Genomic DNA, 22,713 nt, shown 5'->3' on the forward strand with positions numbered 1-22,713 from the left:
AAAGCTTAAAAAAAGCATCAGATTGAATTTTAGTATCACTTGTTCCCTAAAAGTATTATTAATTTATTTTGAATGTAAAATATTTCCGGCAATGAGTATGTATAGACGATGTCTATTGACTGTTTGTTAATATCGCCTTCGCTATCCCTTTGTTCCCCCCGATTTTTTTTAAATTTGTTGTGCAGAGAAAATTAATAAAAAATATTGTTGATAAAAAAAGGAAAAAAAAGAAATACAATATCTAGTCAGATTTCATAATATACAATTTAATATATGGAACAATTTATAAAGTGATCAAACGTGATCGTTACAATGCATGTATAGTACGCTGCAAGCCACATAATTCTAACGTCAATTAAAAATGATCCAATCTTATTAATATTCCTGCTGACATTAGACTAATCTAATCTTGCTTCTCGTTGGTTTGGACTTCATAGGCACCTGATGAAATAATACATATACTGCCGGGTTTTACATCTAGTGGCTGGCTTAGACATTTTGGCCAGGGTATTATGAAGTCCGAGTTCCGCGAACATGCGGGACGCCGGCCAATATCGGATGTTTTTTTAAAGTGGCAATCATTTACAAGGCATGGTTTTGCCTTGTAAATGATTGCTCCTTTAAAAAAAATGTCCACCGAACTCGGACTTAACTACATCCCACCCCTTATGTCTGCGTCAATTCAAATGAAATGATAAATTTAACAAGAAGTGGCTAGTAACGCGCCATGTTTAATATACTGTATTTACAAAAATGAAACTAAACAATTAACAATATTTAAATTGAATTAAACATGGTTTGTTTGTTTTTGGTAAACATTTAAAAAAGGCACAAATTTCTCGACATCCAAGATTTGCAATTTAAAACATTATAATTCACATTTACAGCCGTATGCCATAACTTTCAAAGCAATAGAATAAAAATTGATTCCATGTAAAATATTTTTGCGCAGGCAAGCTCAATATAGCAACTCTAATATGTATTATAATAACTGAAGCGTATGTGTGTGTGTATATACTTATAAGGTTTTAATATATAGCAATTAAGTATTGTCAGCGTAACCTTATCACCCATATTCATGGTGGTGTCGGCATCAGTCATTGGGCCTAATTCAGATGTGGCTGTTGATGTGATGGCTGTCGCTATCTTTTGACGTTCGCACCTGCGACTATATGCAAATATGGGCAGAAGCCAACCTGAGCACAGGGATACCCACTGCTGCCGCATCATTTCCTTTCCGACAGCATACAACTGCTGATACATCGGTACCATCATCACAAATCGGGTCATCACATGACCATGACATTACTCGACCACTACCAAACGCTATCTACCTGTCACTCACGCTGTCTACCTGTCAGTCACCTTGCAGCTAATTCATCGGTGCGACCGCCATCGCAATTCAAATCACATGTTGATGTTTACGTATATTTCTATAACAAGAACATATCACATCTATCCCTGTGTGATGACAGCCCATTGATGTATCAAAAAAAACACATGAAGTGATGGAAAAGGTTGAAAAATAACAAGATATTATGACAAATGGGGTCATTCAGCTCGCATCGTGATACCAGCGTATTTTTTGCGTCCTGCGCATGCGCCCGCAAATAATGCGGGTGACCCGCAGTAATTGTGAATGCATCTGCCTGATTGACAGGCAACTGGGTTCGCGGAGCAGCAAAACGCTCTGGGGGCGGAGCTTAACCAGAGGGGGCGTGGTGTCATCACACGCAGCCGCTCTGAACTAAAAAATGTCTACGGCTCTCCTGCCGTCACAGCCAGGATGCGCCGGTAGGAGGCATCCACAATTTCAGCGATCACGCTGTAATTGTAGCACGATCGCAATTTCAGCGTGATCGCAGTGGGTGGACTGCATGCTGGGCAGCCCCCAGCATGCGATTCAAAGGATTGAAAATTCTGCTAAAAAGCAGAATTTGAAATCCTTACTGAATAACCCCCAATATCCACAAAAACAGCACAAAGACATATTCCACATACCTCCATAGCATCATCATTTTTGCTCAGGAAAAAAAATAGAGTAGGGAATGCAGGGGTCTATTTACTAAGCTTTGGATGGGGATTGTTATGACCCACCAGGCGGGAAGCGTCAGGCGCAGGTCCCGGTCATTGCCAGGCGACCAGGATGTTGCATCCCTTCCGGCCCCCTGGACAGTCTCTCCCCGACGCCTGGCACGACGGGGATCCTAGAAACTGGGACGCTGGACACAGACGGCGTTCCTGGTTGCTGGAAATGGGGGAGCAGGCCCAGTGGAGTAGTCTAAACGTGCAGCAGCACATCCTTTAGGAAATCATAGTTTCTCCTGGTCCTCAGCTGGTGATTGATCAAGCTACCCTCTATATAATCCTTGCTGGCCACCCCCTCTGTGCTGGTTATAGTTTACCCTGTTACGAATCTTGGTCAATATCCTCTGGATACTCTGCCGGAATCCCTGCCTGTCAGTGTCCAGTATCTTGTCCTGCCTGCCATACCAAGGTCTAGTGTGGCGTTTTCCATCTGCCAACTCTAGCTCCCCAGCTTGGAGCTTGCATACTAGTGTTCACGCTAGGCTGTTTTAGCAGGGCGCTGCGCCCTGCCCAATTTTTTACGGGCAAAATCCGCCCTGCCCTTTCTGCGGGGCACTGCTAAAACAGCCGCCCTCCCAGGGTGTAAAGATGCAGTCGCATCCATTCACGCCGTCGGAGAGAGCTTGGGGGAATCCCAGCACCTCCGTAGGTGCTGGGCACGCCCCCAACAGTGACGCCGCTGGCCGCCCACGCCCCCTATAGCAACGTCTGTGGGCCGCACCACCCACTTTAGTGATGTTGCATGGCCACGCCTCCATTTCAGGTGCGCGCTCACGCATATGCCCCTGTAGTCTGATGCCTTGCCCTCTACAATTTCTAGAGGGAACACTACATACCACCCACACTATACACCTGCCCTGACGGAGGTTATTCCAGCTCGTGCCTCATATCTTGGGCAGCCGCGTACCCCACTCCAAGTTCCTACTCAGTGCAACTTGGGGTCTTCTGTCTATTGGGTGAGCTCCTACTGCTGGAGGTATCAAGTACCGGTGTGCGTGACAAGCACTAAGGGAACAGCAGGGGGGGGGGGGGGGGGGTTGCTCATTGTGAAAACCCTCTTGAGAGCTCTAAGAGACAGAGTCTCACCCCAATATTACTGGAAGTTCCCCACAAACGTCTTTTAAGTCCAAGTATCTCAACATCTATCAAGTCCAAGTGTTTGCACGCTCATCAAGTCCAAGAACCACAATTCTAAGCAAGTCCATGCTTCCTAACTGCAAGTCCAAGTTCCCAACAGTGATAAAGTGGACAGATATAAAGTACCGACCAATCAGCTCCTAACTCATTTTTCAAACACAGCCTGTAACATGGCAGTTTGGAGCTGATTGGCTAGTACTTTATCTCTGTCCAAGGCTTAGTAAATAGACCCCACTGTCTCAATATAGACACATATAGGAACTCCAACCATAGCTCCAGGAACATCCACATACCAGACAGTCCTTATTCCTCCCACTTGTGGTGCCCGGATGATGGCTCCACTAACCAAAGAACAATTTCTGTGGTTATCAGGCTTTTATTCTCTTTAGAAAATAGACCTTTGTCATCACAGTGATCAATTATGGCCTCACGTTTCTCTGGGAACCTTGTTGTATATATCAGATATTGCTAGTAGGGAGGTTTATGGACCATATATTCCATTACAAGTCCATAAGAATTTACCATCAATTAACCTTTTGAGCACAGTCAATGTCCTCCTACACTCTTAGGCAATTTTGGGTGATACCAAAATCGACCATAAATCCTGTAAAGTGATGAGTGGATATTATCTTGGGAGATGGATAGTAACGGAAAAAATAACAAAACAAACAAAATACAATTTTTTAACCAGAAACACAACTGATGCAAGCTCATCCCATTTTAGAATATGAGATGTGAATGCATCACTCATCTCAGGAAAAACATTATGCACAAGGGCCCTCATTCCGAGTTGTTCGCTCGCAAGCTGCTTTTAGCAGCTTTGCACACGCTAAGCCGCCGCCGCCTACTGGGAGTGAATCTTAGCATAGTAAAATTGCGAACGAAAGATTATCAAAATTGTGAATAGACACTTCTTAGCGGTTTCTGAGTAGCTCCACACTTACTCGGCATCTGCGATCAGTTCAGTGCTTGTCGTTCCTGGTTTGACGTCACAAACACACCCAGCGTTCGCCCAGACACTCCCCCGTTTCTCCAGCCACTCCCGCGTCTTTCCCAGAAACGGTAGCGTTTTTTCGCACACGCCCATAAAACGACCAGTTTCCGCCCAGAAACACCCACTTCCTGTCAATCACATTACGATCACCAGAACGAAGAAAAAACCTCGTAATGCCGTGAGTAAAATACCTAAATGCATAGCAAATTTACTTGGCGCAGTCGCACTGCGGACATTGCGCATGCGCATTAGCGACTAATCGCTCCGTTGCGAGCAAAAAATAACGAGCGAACAACTCGGAATGAGGGCCAAGATGTGCTCTTTAGCTAAAAATATTTTCCCTTTCAAAACAAAGTTTCCAGTTTAGATGCGTGTGAATGTTTCACAAGATTTAACTTCTCTCAGCATTATAACGACTTCACACCTGTGTGACTTTTCTCATGTTTAACAAGATAAGCTCTCTGTCTAAAACCTTTCCCACATTTGGCACATGAAAATGGCTTCTCTCCTGTATGAATTTTCTCATGTAGAGAAAGCGATGATTTTTGTGTAAAACATTTCCCACACTCAGCACATGGAAATGGCTTCTCACCTGTGTGACTTCTCTTGTGTGAAGTAAGAGTCTTTTTCTCTGAAAAACATTTCCCACACTCAGCACATGAAAATGGCTTCTCACCAGTGTGAATTCTCTCATGTCCATTAAGACCTGACTTATGTCTAAAACTTTTCCCACATTCGGTACATGAAAATGGTCTCTCGCCTGTGTGAATTCTCTCGTGTGTACAAAGAACAGTTCTGTCTGCAAAACATTTCCCACACTCGGCACATGAATATGGCTTTTCACCTGTGTGAATTCTCTTGTGTTTAGTGAGTTTTGATTTCTCTGTAAAACATTTCCCACACTCAGCACATGCAAATGGTTTCTCGCCCGTATGAGTTCTCTTATGTACAAGAAGATGTGATTTGTCTCTAAAACATTTCTCACACTCAGAACATGAAAATGGCCTCTCACCTGTGTGAAGTCTCTCATGTATAACAAGAGCTGTTTTCCTTGCAAAACATTTCTCACACTTAGCACATGAAAATCGCTTCTCACCTGTGTGACTTCTCTGATGTTCAACAACTTCTGATTTTGTTGCAAAACATTTCCCACACTCAGAGCATGGAAATGGCTTCTCACCCGTGTGATATTTCATATGTCTATCCAGATCTGATTTGTCTCTTACACTTTTCCCACACTCAGAACATGAAAATACTCTCTCTCCTGTGTGAAGTCTCTCATGTTTACGAAGATGTGATTTGTCTCTAAAACATTTATCACACTCAGTACATGAAAATGGCTTCTCACCTGTGTGAAGTCTTGCATGTAAAATAAGAGCTGATTTGTCTCTGCAACTTTTCCCACATTCAGAACATGAAAATGGCTGCTGACCTGTGTGATTTCTCTCATGTACAGCAAGATGTGATTTATGGTTAAAACGTTTCCCGCACTCAGAGCATGAAAATGGCCTCTCACCTGTATGACTTCTCATATGTATAGCAAGATGTGCTTTCTGTGTAAAACATTTCCTACACTCAGAGCATGAAAATGGCTTCTCACCCGTGTGAGTTCTCTCATGTTTAACAAGCTCTGCTTTGTCTCTAAAACATTTACCACACTCGGCACATGAAAATGGCTTCTCACCTGTGTGAACTGTTTGATGTTTAAGAAGAACTGACTTGGCAGTAAAACATATTCCACACTCAGAGCATCGAAATGGCTTCTCACCTGTGTGATTTCTCTCATGTACAACAAGAAGTGATTTCTGTGTAAAACATTTCCCACACTCAGTACATGAATATGGTTTCTCACCTGTGTGAGTTCTCTTATGTATAACAAGAGTTGATTTGTCTCTAAATCCTTTCTCACACTCGGAACATGAAAATGGCATCACACCTGTGTGAATTCTTTGATGTGCCACAAGAATGGATTTGGTTGTAAAACATTTTTCACACTCAGAACACGATAATGACTTCTTGCTTCTATTAGCTGGTTGATGGCCAATAACCTTTGTGCTCTGTGTAGAACACGTGGCTTCCCTATTATTGGGAAATAAACAATCTACTCCAAGACCTGTGCCGATATCGGCGTTATCAGGAGAACATGACATGTCAGAAGGTTCAGATGATATAACTGTATGCTGGAGAGCTGGATGGCTACTTAAAGCGACAGGGATTTCTTCTGGAGAATCTCGTCTGGTGAATTTATTTCAGAGTCTGGAGATTAAATTAGATATTCTTGCGATATATTTCTTCTATTACATCCATCAGGAATATATAAAAAAAAATAAAAAAAAAATTTGTTACTAAGAGATGCATTTAAATAAAAAAATAGGATTTTAATACCTACCGGTAAATCCTTTTCTCTTAGTCCGTAGAGGATGCTGGGGACTCCAAAAGGACCATGGGGTATAGACGGGATCGGCAGGAGACATGGGCACACTATAAGACTTTGAATGGGTGTGAACTGGCTCCTCCCTCTATACCCCTCCTCCAGACCTCAGTTATAGGAACTGTGCCCAGAGGAGACTAACATTTCGAGGAAAAGGATTTTGTTAAACTAAGGGTGAGATACATACCAGCTCACACCACACCACACCACACCACACCGTACAACATGGCATTTAATTAAACCCAGTTAACAGTGTGAACTAAAACAGATCAGCAACAGCCTGACCCTTACCAAACACAACCTTTATGTAACTTAAGCAATAACTATATACAAGTACTGCAGATAGAGTCCGCACTGGGACGGGCGCCCAGCATCCTCTACGGACTAAGAGAAAAGGATTTACCGGTAGGTATTAAAATCCTATTTTCTCCTTCGTCCTAGAGCAGGGCTGGACAAACCGGTCCTCGAGATCTACTAACAGTTCATGTTTTCCAGGCCTCCTGGAGATCTGTAGAATTGTCAGTTAGGAATGAATGCAGCACATCTTAATTAGTAATGACTACACCTGTGCACCAGCTAGGTGGTCTGGAAAATGTGTACTGTTGGTAGATCTCGAGGACTGGTTTTGCCAGCCCTGTCCTAGAGGATGCTGGGGGCTCCAAAAAGACCATGGGGTTTATACCAAAGCTCCAAACCGGGCGGGTCCTCATCAGCCAGGGTATCAAACTTGTAGAACTTTGCAAAAGTGTTTGACCCCGACCAAGTAGCTGCTCGGCAAAGCTGTAATGCTGAGACACCTCGGGCAGCCACCCAAGATGAGCCCACCTTCCTAGTGGAATGGGCTTTCACTGATTTCGGTAACGGCAATCCAGCCGTAGAATGAGCCTGCGAAATCGTATTACAGATTCAGCGCACAATAGTCAGCTTAGAAGCAGGAGCGCCAACCTTGTTGGCCGCATATAGGACAAACAGCGTCTCTGTTTTTCTCACCCGAGCCGTTCTGGCTACATAAATTTTCAAAGCTCTGACCACATCAAGAGACTTTGAATCAGCCAAGGCTTCAGTAGCCACAGGCACCACAATAGGTTGGTTCACATGAAACCACCTTCGGTAGAAAATGTTGACGAGTTCTCAACTCCGCTCTATCCTCATGGAAGATTAGATAGGGGCTTTTGTAAGACCAAACCGCCAATTCGGACACCCGCCTTGTGGACGCCAAGGCCAATAGCATGCCCACTTTCCAAGTGAGAAATTTCAACTCAACCGTTTGTAAAGGTTCAAACCAATGTGACGTAAGGAACTGTAACACCACGTTAAGGTCCCATGGAGCCACTGGGGGCACAAATGGAGGTTGTATGTGTAGTACGCCTTTCACGAACGTCTGAACTTCAGGAAGCGAGGCCAATTCCCTTTGAAAGGAAATTGACAAGGCCGAAACCTGCACTTTAATGGAGCCTTCAGGCCCGCATCCACACCTGCTTGCAAAAAATGGAGAAACCGTCCCAGGTGAAACTCTTCTGTAGGAGCCTTCTTGGATTCACACCAAGACACACATTTTCTCCAGATACGGTGATAATGCTTCGCCGTTACCTCCTTTCTAGCCTTAAGTAGGGTGGGGAATACCCTTCCTAGCTAGGATTTGGCGTTCAACCGCCATGCCGTCAAACGCAACCGCGGTAAGTCCTGGAACACGCACGGTCCTTGCTGTAACAGATCCTTTCTTAGAGGAAGAGGCCAAGGATCTCCTGTGAGTAATTCCTGAAAATCCGGATACCAGGCCCTCCGAGGCCAATCTGGAACAATAAGTATCGCCTGAACCCTTGTTCTTCTCACGATCCTTATCACCTTTGGGATGAGTGGAAGTGGAGGGAACACATAGACCGACTGAAACACCCACGGTGTCACCAGAGCGTCCACTGCTACTGCTTGAGTGCCCCTTGACCTGGAACAATATGTCTGAAGCTTCTTGTTGAGGCGAGACGCCATCATGTCTATTTGAGGAATTCCCCAACGACTTGTCACTTCTGCAAAAACCTCTTGATGAAGACCCCACTTTCCTGGGTGGAGATCGTGTCTGAGGAGGAAGTCTGCTTCCCAGTTGTCCACGCCTGGAATGAAGACCGCTGACAGGGCGATTGCATGTTTTTCCGCCCAGCGAAGGATCTTGGTGGCCTCTGCCATCGCCGCTCTGCTCTTTGTTCCGCCCTGGCGGTTTATGTGCGCCATGGCTGTTATGTTGTCCGACTGAATCAGGACGGGCAGGTCGCGAAGATGTTCCGCTTGTAGCAGGCCGTTGTAGATGGCCCTTAATTCCAGAATGTTTATGTGCAGACAAGCTTCCTGGCTTGACCATTTTCCCTGGAAATTTTTTCCCTGTGTGACTGCTCCCCAACCTCGGAGACTCGCGTCCGTGGTCACCAGAATCCAATCTTGGATGCCGAACCTGCGACCCTCTAGAAGGTGAGAACTTTGGAGCCACCACAGGAGAGAAACCCTGGTCCCGGGGGACAGTTATTTTCCGGTGCATCTGCAGATGGGACCGCCGACCACTTGTCCAGTAGGTCCCACTGAAACGTTCTTGCATGGAACCTGCCAAACGGAATGGCCTCGTAGGCCGCCACCATTTTCCCCAGCACTCGAGTGCATTGATGAATCGACACTCTTGGCGGTTTCAGAAGTTCCTTGACCATGTTCTGGATTTCCTGAGCTTTTTCCAACGGGAGAAAAATCCTCTGCAGTTCCGTGTCCAGAATCATGCACAAAAACGACAACCGAGTTGTCGGAATCAACTGCAACTTTGGCAAATTCAGGAGCCAGCCATGCTGTTGCAGCACCCGCAGTGAGAGCGCAACGTTTTTTAGTAACAGCTCCTGTGTTCTCGCCTTTATCAGGAGATCGTCCAAGTACGGGATAATTGTGACCCCTTGCTTGCGCAGGAGCACCATCATTTCCGCCATTACCTTTGTGAAAATCCTCGGGGCCGTGGAAAGACCAAACGGCAACGTCTGAAATTGGTAGAGACAATCCTGAACAGCGAACCTCAGGTACGCCTGATGAGGAGGATAAATGGGGACATGTAGGTAAGCATCCTTTATGTCGACTGACACCATAAAATCCCCCCCCCCTCCAGACTGGAGATCACCGCTCGGAGAGATTCCATCTTGAATTTGAAACTTTTCAAATACACATTGAGGGATTTTAAATTCAGAATCGGTCTGACCGAGCCGTCCGGCTTCGGGACCACGAACAGGCTTGAATAAAACCCTTCTCCCCGCTGTGACGGGGGAACTTCGACAATGACTCGCTGCTAACACAGCTTTTGTATCGCCGTACACACTACCTCTCTTTCCGGAAGAGAAGCTGGCAAGGCCGATTTGAAAAATTGGCGTGGAGGCACGTCTTGAAACGCCAGCTTTTATCCTTGGTTCACAATTTTCAGCCCCCAAGGATCCAGGCCCGAGAGAACCCAGAGCTGACTGAAGAGTTGAAGACGCGCTCCCACCGTTGCGGACTCCCGAGGGGGAGCCCCAGCGTCATGCGGTGGATTTGGTAGAAGCCGGGGAAGACTTCTGCTCCTGGGAGCCTGCCACAGCCGGCGATCTTTTTCCTCTACCCTTACCTCTTGCCGCAAGGAAAGATGACCCACGTCCTTTCCGGAATTTCTGCGACCGAAAGGACTGCATCTGATATGGGGGCGTTTTCTTTTGCTGTGGAGGAACAAAAGGCAAAAAAGAGGACTTACCCGCGGTAGCTGTAGAAACCAGGTCTGCGAGGCCTTCACCAAACAAAACTCCACCCTTGTAGGGGAGAGCCTCCATAGCCTTCTTAGAATCAGCATCAGCATTCAACTGATGAGTCCACAACGCCCTTCTAGGCGAGACCGCCATGGCATTGGCTCTTGATCCCAAAAGGCCAATATCTCTCGCCGTCTCTTTTAGATAGACTGCAGCGTCCCTGATATGACCCAGTGTCAAAAGCACGCTATCCCGATCCAGGGTATCTATATCCGATAACAAGTTATTGTCAAAGTCATAAAAATATCTCTATGCACACTGCCATATTTGCACCTCATACTGGTCCGCGCTGCCCATGCGTACGCTCTCCCGTGTGTGCGCATACTCACAGTCGCGGGCACCCGCAGGCGCACGGTATGCGTATTTACGGTAGAGTTTATGTAATCGTAGCGTGCGACTCATTCGTTACATATTTTCACTAATAATGTATTTTGTAGATCATGGTCCCTTTGATAGATTCTGAAAGTTTGGTTAACATAGCATGTTCCTGAACAGAGAGATCCCTCTTTGTATTGTACGAAGGGTCTAACAGGGGTCATACAGTGGTGTTTGGTACCGATCGGAAGAGTATTTAAATAGCAATATTCCGGTGTTGGTGTGGAGCGGATTAATCGCTCGTGCGAATAGTTATGGACATAAGAAGTTTATGTCCATTTACTATTATTTGTTCTTACTTAGTCATGCGGCGGGAAACCCAGTATCCCACCCACCTGAACAGTTGGAAACAGTCACAGCCCACCTGTATGAATCAACCTATGACCTTTTGTTATAATGCGAAGCCGAATTCCTGTGTCCAATGAACAATGAGATTGTAGGGACCATTGAATTGTATTGTGTGTGGAGCATAAATAAGACAAGCCTGTGGCATCCAGCACTCACTTCTCTTCAAACGGTTCTCATTGCTGATAATCGGGAGCTGGATGTCCAGAGGCGCTTGCGATCGTTTCCCCTTGTGCGTAAGTTTTCTCCGCAATCATATTGTCTTGATGTTATTGTGAGCCATTTCTCTCTCTCTCTCTCTCTTCTATTTCTCCCGTATTTTTCCCTTAATTGTATTGTATTGTATTTCCTGTGTAGTTATCTGGTTAGTTAGTCTATGTTATATTGTAGTGTATGCTTTGTACTGTGATTCTTTTGCAAGTATAATAGTCATAATACATATAATAGGTTTTGGACCCTAAGCCCAGGTATCTGTGTATTTCTTATAGTGTTAAGTATTCCCTGAGCGTCGGTGACGCTCAAGCAGCTTTGTAGTTAACCAGGTTACACCAGGTTGCACTTACACTCTGTCACCACACTAAGGTTTACTGTATATTTCGTTGTTAAAGGTATAGATATAAAGGTTTAACGTTATAAGCGTCTGCACCGCTGGTGATCTCCTCGTGGTCCCGAGCGTCCGCTACGCTATAGCGAATCATTACGTTAGTCGGCAGCCAATAGCGTGCCTGCCTGTGATCTCTGGGCCGTAAGCGAACGTGACGCTTGAGCGTCTCGACTACGGTTGAGCGATCGTTACGCAACTTGCGTACCCTTACGGTACTTCTTACGTAGATAGCGTACAGTGTTCTTAGACCTCTTAAAGTGTTTTATATACGATAAATATTTAGCTTTATCAATTGGGGGCCGTCCAGTCCTTCACATATCTGCACTAGGTAATATCAGCAGACATTATCCATCAGCAAAGGGCGGGAGGTTGTATCCCTCGTAGTGCTGACGGGATAAGCGTCTGCTTCGCTTAGGTAAAGGGTGCTGAAGGAATCCGGGAACCGGAGGTAAGAGCAAAACGCTAGTGTCTTTTAAAACTGTTTATTTTTCTGTCTTGCGTACACACGCACGCACACATATATATCTGCATTTCTTTTCCATTTGTGTATTTTCGTATATCACTCTCCTGTTTGCCAGGTTTATAGTTGATAAACGTGCTAAAAGAGATTTGCCGTTATTTCATAGTTTAAGAATAGAGGTAATATAGTTAAAGTGTAGACAAACACACAGTTTTTGCCTGGGAGATAAGGCGAAGTCAGTGTGGTGTGTGGTAGATGATCAAGGATCATCTACATTGATAAAAGTATAAATTGTGTTACGGTGGATCTTTGCTTTGCGTACACGTGTCTCTAACAAAGACTTGCGTACGCAATCCAAAGGCCGACGCACGCAGCGTATATTACGCAACGGAGCGTCTGGGTACGCCCACGTAACTCAAACAACAGGCGATAAGTAGAGCAACACGGTAAATAACGCAAAGCGATAAATAGCACAAATTGATTTCAGCTTTCCAAAACTTAGTTTAAATACCTTACTTTACTGCAACACCTCTGGGGAGAGCTATCAGACTACGGGAAATGATTTTTTTTCTGATCAGAAAACTATAAGAATGATAGTGGGTTGAAAACGGTATGAGTGTATTGAATCCCGCTTTGTGGACTTTGTGGTCTATGTGATAAAACGGTATTAAATCCCGCTTTGTGGACCTTGTGATCTGTGTGATCTATGAGCACGGCCTGAAGTGAAAACGTGCAACAGAGTGTGATAAAGTTTTCGTTGCGTTACGCTCTGGCTGTTTTGGAGCACAGTAGGGAGACTCCAATGATCCTACCATTTATGGGCAACAAGTGTCTATAAGTGGTACGATTGGACCGCACGGTTGTATGTGTGACCAATAACGCAACGTGATATGAGGTCGTATATCTTGCCCTCATACGTGTTGTAGGGAGCACATGCAAGCGTGATTTGTGTAAAGAAAAAGGAAGGGAATTTTCTCAGGAAAATCTCTAAAGATAGGGCCTGCAACGGCTACACGTGTCTGCTAGAAGGCGGACCGGAGATACCCGGAGCAGAAGAAGTTCAGTGGAAGAGCGTTAAGGATTTCCAACGAAGTTCTGTGTTTGGTGCATTTTAGGAAGTTTTTCTGTGTTAGAAAGGTCCACAATGGCAGCCAAGTGCACAATACAGAGACGGTCGGAGGTCAGGATTCAGACTCCAGAGGCTTGCAGACCCCGAGGGTCTGCTCGGTTAGTAATGTGGAGGAGGTATGGTCCCCACACTGAGACCTTTTGTGATGAATGGACACGAATGACTGCGGGGGATAAGGCACCATTTCCCGGGATAGGTAGTTTTGACTTAGAGGTGTTGCATAATTTAAGGCGGAGGATCGGTCTCATAAAATCCTGGAAACAACGAGTTAAAAATGATGATTGTTTGCAGATATGGCTACAGGAAAGTGATATGCAGAGAAATGTAACTTACATACCTAACTTTCATCTTGAGAGGAGAGACATGGCAAGGGAGAGAATTATGGTTGCGGAGAAAGGCACAATGGGGTGTGATAAAAATGCACTTAGTAACTGTGTTAAGAATGAAAGTGTAAAATGTAATAAGGTTTATAAAAATGAAAGTGTTAAATGTACAACTATTAACCCATGCAAGTCGCACCCCATGTTAAACTTTCCTCAGGAACACCAACAAGAAAGCGAGCCCAGAACGATGTTGGCACCTTTTCCAGCAGCCATCACACAAGACATCCAGGTGGACACGACCAAATCGGTAAAGACTGTAATCAAACCCCCTAACGGAGGGTCAGGTGAGGTCGTGTCCACAGGTACGTATGGTATTATACATTACGCACAAACAAATGTACCTCATATTGTAGAATCAATTCAGAATGACGTTACTGGACTTAATCCTGTCAGGGTAATTGCAGTACCAAATGGGAAAACTGACTCTTCAGGAGTCACCCCCGTCAGGAACATCGCCATGTACTGCCCTTTTTCCCGAACAGAATTAAGAACAATTCTGTCTGAATTTCCTGATCCCAGGAAAGACTTAGTTGCTTGTCAAAGATACATTAGAGTGCTAGGACACACTGCAGAGCCAAATAACAAAGATTGGAGGACAGTTTTGAGGGCATGTTTACCCCCCGATGTTGATTCATTGAAATTTATCGCTGATTGTAAGCTAGATGAGGAAGTGCCACTAACAAACGAGTATAACCAAGATAATGTAAAAAGAATCAATCTACAGTTGAAAGAATATTTTCCTACAGTAGTAAAGTGGAATAAAATCTTTACAATAAAACAAAAAGAAGGTGAATCCGCATCAGAGTATTTTCACCGGGCTCTGCAGGATATGGCTAGGTACACTGGTATAGATGACATTGAAACTAATGTACACCACAGAGAGGTAGCTGTGTCCGTATTAATGAACAACTTAAAAGACACACTAAAAATTAGGGTACAAACTTCCATACCACATTGGAGAGGTATCTCGGTGGCGGCATTAAGAGAGTCCGCTATCGAGCATGACCGAAATATCCAAAGAACCAGGGAAGCGCAGGGAGAGCGGTTGATGGCACTGAACATCCAAGCACTAGAGGATGCATCAAGTCGACCGGAATCCCAGGCCCCTAGCACATGGAGAAAGCCAAGGATTTGTTATCATTGTAGAAGAGAAGGGCATTATGCCAGCAACTGTAATAACCCACATAAAGTCAGACCCCCTAGACCAAGAAATGAGCAAAATTATAACACACACCATTATAATCAGAGATCAGACAGGAAGAATTTTGGCCCACACCCATGAGATATAGTCAGGAAAGGTGATTATTAGGACTGATGGTAAGCCTGAGGTAACGGTTAATAAATTGGGAGGTCATTCACTAAAGACACAGGAATGACCGGGTGAAAAGTTGTAAATGTATCTGTGAAATGTTTCTTTTTCTATCCCCATCTCTGACGATTATTGGTAAGAATTCAAACATTGCATATCCGCTTGGTCCTTGCAGAAGTCTACCAAACCCCAGCATGACCTATCCGCCACAATGTATTCTGGCCAGATACAGACAGTGGAGTAATGCAGGTGCTGGTGGGGAGGGACTGCTCAAGGAAACCATTTGACACGTAGATATGACATCCTGATAATCTGACAATGTTTTCTTAATGCTGACAATGTTTTAAAAATGCTTTGTTTCTCTTTTCCTATTGATGGTTATTGTCGAGTTATGTAAAATATATATGCATATGAATTGTTCTCTATCTCTTTTGTTTTTTTTTTCGTTTTCTCTCTCTTCTCACTCATGTTTTCATGGTTTAAAGATGGTATGTCACCCCTCAGTTGGACCAATGGTAATGCCAGATTTTTGCTCCTTACAGAAAGATCGCTGGTTAGGAAGGAATATTGCATCACCAGAATGTTCGTTTGGAAGACTGAGAGATAGCACCTTTGAGATGACAGCAGAACAAGAAGAACTACAAGACTAGAGAACTTATTATCGTAACAAGTTCTCTCCCCCACAAACTGTTTTCTTATACCCCCTTTACAAATTTCTTCTTTTCTCCTCCTGTAAGATGGACTTGCCCCAAGAGACTGTGATATGGATTTTCATGTTGACCCTGATGTTGACCAGAGCAGTCTGTTTCGGTGAGAGTACCAGTGAGGTCGAGAAAGGATCCAGAAAGGTTCTGATGACTGAGACGGAGGTGTAAAATAAGAATTTACTTACCGATAATTCTATTTCTCGGAGTCCGTAGTGGATGCTGGGGTTCCTGAAAGGACCATGGGGAATAGCGGCTCCGCAGGAGACAGGGCACAAAAGTAAAGCTTTTCGATCAGGTGGTGTGCACTGGCTCCTCCCCCTATGACCCTCCTCCAAGCCAGTTAGGTACTGTGCCCGGACGAGCGTACACAATAAGGGAGGAATTTTGAATCCCGGGTAAGACTCATACCAGCCACACCAATCACACCGTACAACTTGTGATCTAAACCCAGTTAACAGTATGATAACAGCGGAGCCTCTGAAAAGATGGCTCACAACAATAATAACCCGATTTTTGTAACTATGTACAAGTATTGCAGATAATCCGCACTTGGGATGGGCGCCCAGCATCCACTACGGACTCCGAGAAATAGAATTATCGGTAAGTAAATTCTTATTTTCTCTATCGTCCTAGTGGATGCTGGGGTTCCTGAAAGGACCATGGGGATTATACCAAAGCTCCCAAACGGGCGGGAGAGTGCGGATGACTCTGCAGCACCGAATGAGAGAACTCCAGGTCCTCCTTAGCCAGGGTATCAAATTTGTAGAATTTAGCAAACGTGTTTGCCCCTGACCAAGTAGCTGCTCGGCAAAGTTGTAAAGCCGAGACCCCTCGGGCAGCCGCCCAAGATGAGCCCACCTTCCTTGTGGAATGGGCCTTTACATATTTTGGCTGTGGCAGGCCTGCCACAGAATGTGCAAGCTGAATTGTATTACACATCCAACTAGCAATAGTCTGCTTAGAAGCAAGAGCACCCAGTTTGTTGGGTGCATACAGGATAACAGCAAGTCAGTTTTCCTGACTCCAGCCGTCCTGGAACATATTTTCAGGGCCCTGACAACATCTAGCAACTTGGAGTCCTCCAAGTCCCTAGTAGGTGCAAGGCACCACAATAAGCTGGTTCAGGTGAAACACTGACACCACCTTAGGGAGAGAACTGGGGACGAGTCCGCAGCTCTGCCCTGTCCGAATGGACAAACAGATATGGGCTTTTTTGAGAAAAAACCACCAATTTGACACTCGCCTGGTCCAGGCCAGGGCCAAGAGCATGGTCACTTTTCATGTGAGATGCTTCAAAACCACAGATTTGACTGGTTTTAAACCAATGTGATTTGAGGAATCCCAGAACTACGTTGAGATCCCACAGTGCCACTGGAGGCACAAAAGGGGGTTGTATATGCAATACTCCCTAGACAAACTTCTGGACTTCAGGAACTGAAGCCAATTCTTTCTGGAAGAAAATCGACAGGGCCGAAATTTGAACCTTAATGGACCCCAATTTGAGGCCCATAGACACTCCTGTTTGCAGGAAATGCAGGAAACGACCGAGTTGAAATTTTTTTGTGGGGCCTTCCTGGCCTCACACCACGCAACATATTTTCGCCACATGTGGTGATAATGTTGTGCGGTCACCTCCTTTCTGGCTTTGACCAGGGTAGGAATGACCTCTTCCGGAATGCCTTTTTCCCTTAGGATCCGGCTTTCCACCGCCATGCCGACAAACGCAGCTGCGGTAAGTCTTGGAACAGACATGGTACTTGCTGAAGCAAGTCCCTTCTTAGGGGCAGAGGCCATAAGACCTCTGTAAGCATCTCTTGAAGTTCCGGGTACCAAGTCCTTCTTGGCCAATCCGGAGCCATGAGTATAGTTCTTACTCCTCTACGTCTTATAATTCTCAGCACCTTAGGTATGAGAAGCAGAGGAGGGAATACATACACCGACTGGTACACCCACGGTGTTACCAGAACGTCCACAGCTATTGCCTGAGGGTCTCTTGACCTGGCGCAATACCTGTCCCGTTTTTTGTTCAGACGGGACGCCATCATGTCCACCTTTGGTATTTCCCAACGGTTTACAATCATGTGGAAAAAACTTCCCGATGAAGTTTCCACTCTCCCGGGTGGAGGTCGTGCCTGCTGAGGAAGTCTGCTTCCCAGTTTCCATTCCCGGGAGGAAACACTGCTGACAGTGCTATCACATGATTTTCCGCCCAGCGAAAAGTCCTTGCAGTTTTTGCCATTGCCCTCCTGCTTCTTGTGTCGCCCTGTCTGTTTACGTGGGCGACTGCCGTGATGTTTTTCCCACTGGATCAATACCGGCTGACCTTGAAGCAGAGGTCTTGCTAAGCTTAGAGCATTATAAATTTACCCTTAGCTCCAGTATATTTATGTGGAGAAAAGTCTCCAGACTTGATCACACTCCCTGGAAATTTTTTCCTTGTGTGACTGCTCCCCAGCCTCTCGGGCTGGGCTCCGTGGTCACCAGCATCCAATCCTGAATGCCGAATCTGCGGCCCTCTAGAAGATGAGCACTCTATAACCACCACAGGAGAGACACCCTTGTCCTTGGATATAGGGTTATCCGCTGATGCATCTGAAGATGCGATCCGGACCATTTGTCCAGCAGATCCCACTGAAAAATTCTTGCGTGAAATCTGCCGAATGGAATTGCTTCGTAGGAAGCCACCATTTTTACCAGGACCCTTGTGCAATGATGCACTGTTTTTAGGAGGTTCCTGACTAGCTCGGATAACTCCCTGGCTTTCTCTTCCGGGAGAAACACCTTTTTCTGGACTGTGTCCAGAATCATCCCTAGGCACAGCAGACGTGTCGTCGGGATCAGCTGCGATTTTGGAATATTTAGAATCCACCCGTGCTGTTGTAGCAGTATCCGAGATAGTGCTACTCCGACCTCCAACTGTTCCCTGGACTATGCCCTTATCAGGAGATCGTCCAAGTAAGGGATAATTAAGACGCCTTTTCTTCGAAGAAGAATCATCATTTCGGCCATTACCTTGGTAAAGACCCGGGGTGCCGTGGACAATCCAAACGGCAGCGTCTGAAACTGATAGTGACAGTTCTGCACCACGAACCTGAGGTACCCTTAGTGAGAAGGGCAAATTTGGGACATAGAGGTAAGCATCCCTGATGTCCCAGGACACTATATAGTCCCTTTTTTTCCTGGTTCGTTATCACTGTTCTGAGTGACTCCATCTTGATTTGAACCTTTGTAAGTGTTCAACAAAAATTTTTAGAATAAGTCTCACCTAGCCTTCTGGCTTCAGTACCACAATATAGTGTGGAATAATACCCCTTTTCTTGTAGTAGGAGGGGTAATTTAATTATCACCTGCTGGGAATACAGCTTGTGAATTTTTTTCCCATACTGCCTCCTTGTCGGAGGGAGACCTTGGTAAAGCAGACTTCAGGAGCCTGCGAAGGGGAAACGTCTCGACATTCCAATCTGTACCCCTGGGATACTACTTGTAGGATCCAGGGGTCCTGTACGGTCTCAGCGCCATGCTGAGAACTTGTCAGAAGCGGTGGAACGCTTCTGTTCCTGGGAATGGGCTGCCTGCTGCAGTCTTCTTCCCTTTCCTCTATCCCTGGGCAGATATGATCTTATAGGGACGAGAGGACTGAGGCTGAAAAGACGGTGTCTTTTTCTGCAGAGATGTGACTTAGGGTAAAAAACGGTGGATTTTCCAGCAGTTGCCGTGGCCACCAGGTCCGATGGACCGACCCCAAATAACTCCTCTTCCTTTATACGGCAATACACCTTTGTGCCGTTTGGAATCTGCATCACCTGACCACTGTCGTGTCCATAACATCTTCTGGCAGTTATGGACATCGCATTTACTCATGATGCCAGAGTGCAAATATCCCTCTGTGCATCTCGCATATATAGAAATGCATCCTTTAAATGCTCTATAGTCAATAAAATACTGTCCCTGTCAAGGGTATTAATATTTTTAGTCAGGGAATCCGACCAAGCCACCCCAGCTCTGCACATCCAGGCTGAGGCGATCGCTGGTCGCAGTATAACACCAGTATGTGTGTATATACTTTTTATGATATTTTCCAGCCTCCTGTCAGCTGGTCCTTGAGGACGGCCCTATCTATAGACGGTACCGCCACTTGTTTTGATAAGCGTGTGAGCGCCTTATCCACCTTAAGGGGTGTTTCCCAACGCGCCCTAACTTCTGGCGGGAAAGGGTATACCGCCCATAATTTTCTATCGGGGGGAACCCACGCATCATCACACACTTTATTTAATTTATCTGATTCAGGAAAAACTATGGTAGTTTTTTCACATCCCACATAATACCCTCTTTTTGTGGTACTTGTAGTATCAGAAATATGTAACACCTCCTTCATTGCCTTTAACGTGTGGCCCTAATAAGGAATACGTTTGTTTATTCACCGTCGACACTGGATTCAGTGTCCCTGTCTGTGTCTGTGTCGACCGACTAAAGTAAACGGGCGTTTTAAAACCCCTGACGGTGTTTTTGAGACGTCTGGACCGGTACTAATTGTTTGTCGGCCGTCTCATGTCGTCAACCGACCTTGCAGCGTGTTGACATTATCACGTAATTTCCTAAATAAGCCATCCATTCCGGTGTCGACTCCCTAGAGAGTGACATCACCATTACAGGCAATTGCTCCGCCTCCTCACCAACATCGTCCTCCTACATGTCGACACACACGTACCGACACACAGCACACACACAGGGAATGCTCTGATAGAGGACAGGACCCACTAGCCCTTTGGAGAGACAGAGGGAGAGTTTGCCAGCACACACCAAAAACGCTATAATTATATAGGGACAACCTTATATAAGTGTTTTCCTTTATAGCATCTTAATATATAAGCATATCGCCAAATTAGTGCCCCCCCTCTCTGTTTTAACCCTGTTTCTGTAGTGCAGTGCAGGGGAGAGCCTGGGAGCCTTCCCTCCAGCCTTTCTGTGAGGGAAAATGGCGCTGTGTGCTGAGGAGATAGGCCCCGCCCCTTTTTCGGCGGCCTCGTCTCCCGCTCTTAACGGATTCTGGCAGGGGTTAAATATCTCCATATAGCCTCCGGAGGCTATATGTGAGGTATTTTTAGCCAAAATAGGTATTCATTTGCCTCCCAGGGCGCCCCCCTCCCAGCGCCCTGCACCCTCAGTGACTGCCGTGTGAAGTGTGCTGAGAGGAAAATGGCGCACAGCTGCAGTGCTGTGCGCTACCTTTAGAAGACTGAGGAGTCTTCTGCCGCCGATTCTGGACCTCTTCTTACTTCAGCATCTGCAAGGGGGCTGGCGGCAAGGCTCCGGTGACCATCCAGGCTGTACCTGTGATCGTCCCTCTGGAGCTGATGTCCAGTAGCCAAGAAGCCAATCCATCCTGCACGCAGGTGAGTTCACTTCTTCTCCCCTAAGTCCCTCGTTGCAGTGATCCTGTTGCCAGCAGGACTCACTGTAAAATAAAAAACCTAAGCTAAACTTTTCTAAGCAGCTCTTTAGGAGAGCCACCTAGATTGCACCCTTCTCGGCCGGGCACAAAAATCTAACTGGCTTGGAGGAGGGTCATAGGGGGAGGAGCCAGTGCACACCACCTGATCGAAAAGCTTTACTTTTGTGCCCTGTCTCCTGCGGAGCCGCTATTCCCCATGGTCCTTTCAGGAACCCCAGCATCCACTAGGACGATAGAGAAATTTCCAATAGCAACCCAATCACCAAGCAAAGGCGAGTACCGGAAACGATCCAGCAGCCATGTTATCTGTAAACATTTTTCTTTTAAGGATTGTTGGCTGAAGAAAACTGTATCTGTAGGCTCTGTAACAATGTCATTGAGGATGGGTGCATTAAGAAATGCCAATCCAGTTTTAATATCCATATGGACCGGCATCCATTGAGTGACTATCACTCCTTAGTGGGTAGTGTGTTAAACAAAACAGATTGTTGGGTATGCTCTCAAGTACCTCAGGGTCATAGCAAATCAGGGCTAGTACCATTTCCTTTAACGATAGGGGAGGTACTTGAGTTAAATGGTGGGAGACCGGTGGACCGGAGGTTTAATATCTCCAGTCCTCCTAGTTTAAAGCTCCACCAATACCACGTGGATAGGTCCCTATTATGTTTCAACATCTCCAATCCCCGAAAGCCAGGAAATTGGGAAGTGTCATGGAGCAACCAAACCATGACCTTTTCGCATAGAGCAGATAGAATGCCTACAGATACAGAGCTTGTACGCCACATAGCCAGTAGAGGAAAATCTTTCCGGTATAGGTACACCTTAGGAAATAGAATTACGAGAGTTGGAGAAGTATCACCAGGATACTGTGCACATATCGTACAACCTGATACGTGTACTAAGCAGATGGAAGAATTAGGGTCAGGAGATTTCACATGGAAGGTGTGTAATATGGTTATGTCCTACTCCGTCCCATATGTTCTCCCCGATGATGCATATTTCATATGCGGGAGAAAGGCGTACAAGTGGCTTGCCCCAAACTCTGAAGGATTGTGTTATATTGGAAAAGTATTGCCTGAAGTAATGACTGTGTCACATGACAAAATGAAAGACATACACCGTGGTGCCCAAGCTCCTTATACTCACACCCATTACGAGCACGTTGTTAAAAGGCACCTGATAGAGAAGACAGAGCATCCGGCCTCTGATCTGATAAGTGAATCCACCGGGATTCAATTCTTAATCGCGTTAGATTTCACCCGCACCGCTAGAGGAGTGCTGAATTATAAATACATATCGGCGCTCGCAAATTTGTTAGATAATATCACTGAAATGTATGATGACACGTTTAGATATACTGGAAGGGAACTTCAAGCTTTTAAAACAGAACTGGTGCAGCATAGAATGGTTCTTAATTACCTCACAGCAGTGACAGGCGGATATTGTGTTACATTGGCAACACAGTATGGCGTGAAGTGTTGCACGTATATCACGAATAGCACCGA

At 45.6% G+C, this 22,713-nt stretch overlaps 1 protein-coding gene across 1 annotated transcript in view; it reads right to left on the reverse strand.

The window, feature by feature from the left end:
- Positions 1–245: 245 nt before the first annotated feature.
- LOC135054747 (gastrula zinc finger protein XlCGF26.1-like) overlaps positions 246–22,713 on the reverse strand; it is an 89,061-nt gene continuing 66,593 nt past the window's right edge. Inside the window, exon 3 of the mRNA XM_063958052.1 lies at positions 246–6,513. Coding sequence (XP_063814122.1) covers positions 4,627–6,369 — 1,743 coding nt within the window. The 5' untranslated portion in view covers positions 6,370–6,513 and the 3' untranslated portion in view covers positions 246–4,626. The remainder of the gene's footprint in view (positions 6,514–22,713) is intronic.

Source organism: Pseudophryne corroboree, chromosome 3, assembly GCF_028390025.1.
Source record: "Pseudophryne corroboree isolate aPseCor3 chromosome 3, aPseCor3.hap2, whole genome shotgun sequence".
NCBI classification, from domain to species: domain Eukaryota; kingdom Metazoa; phylum Chordata; class Amphibia; order Anura; family Myobatrachidae; genus Pseudophryne; species Pseudophryne corroboree.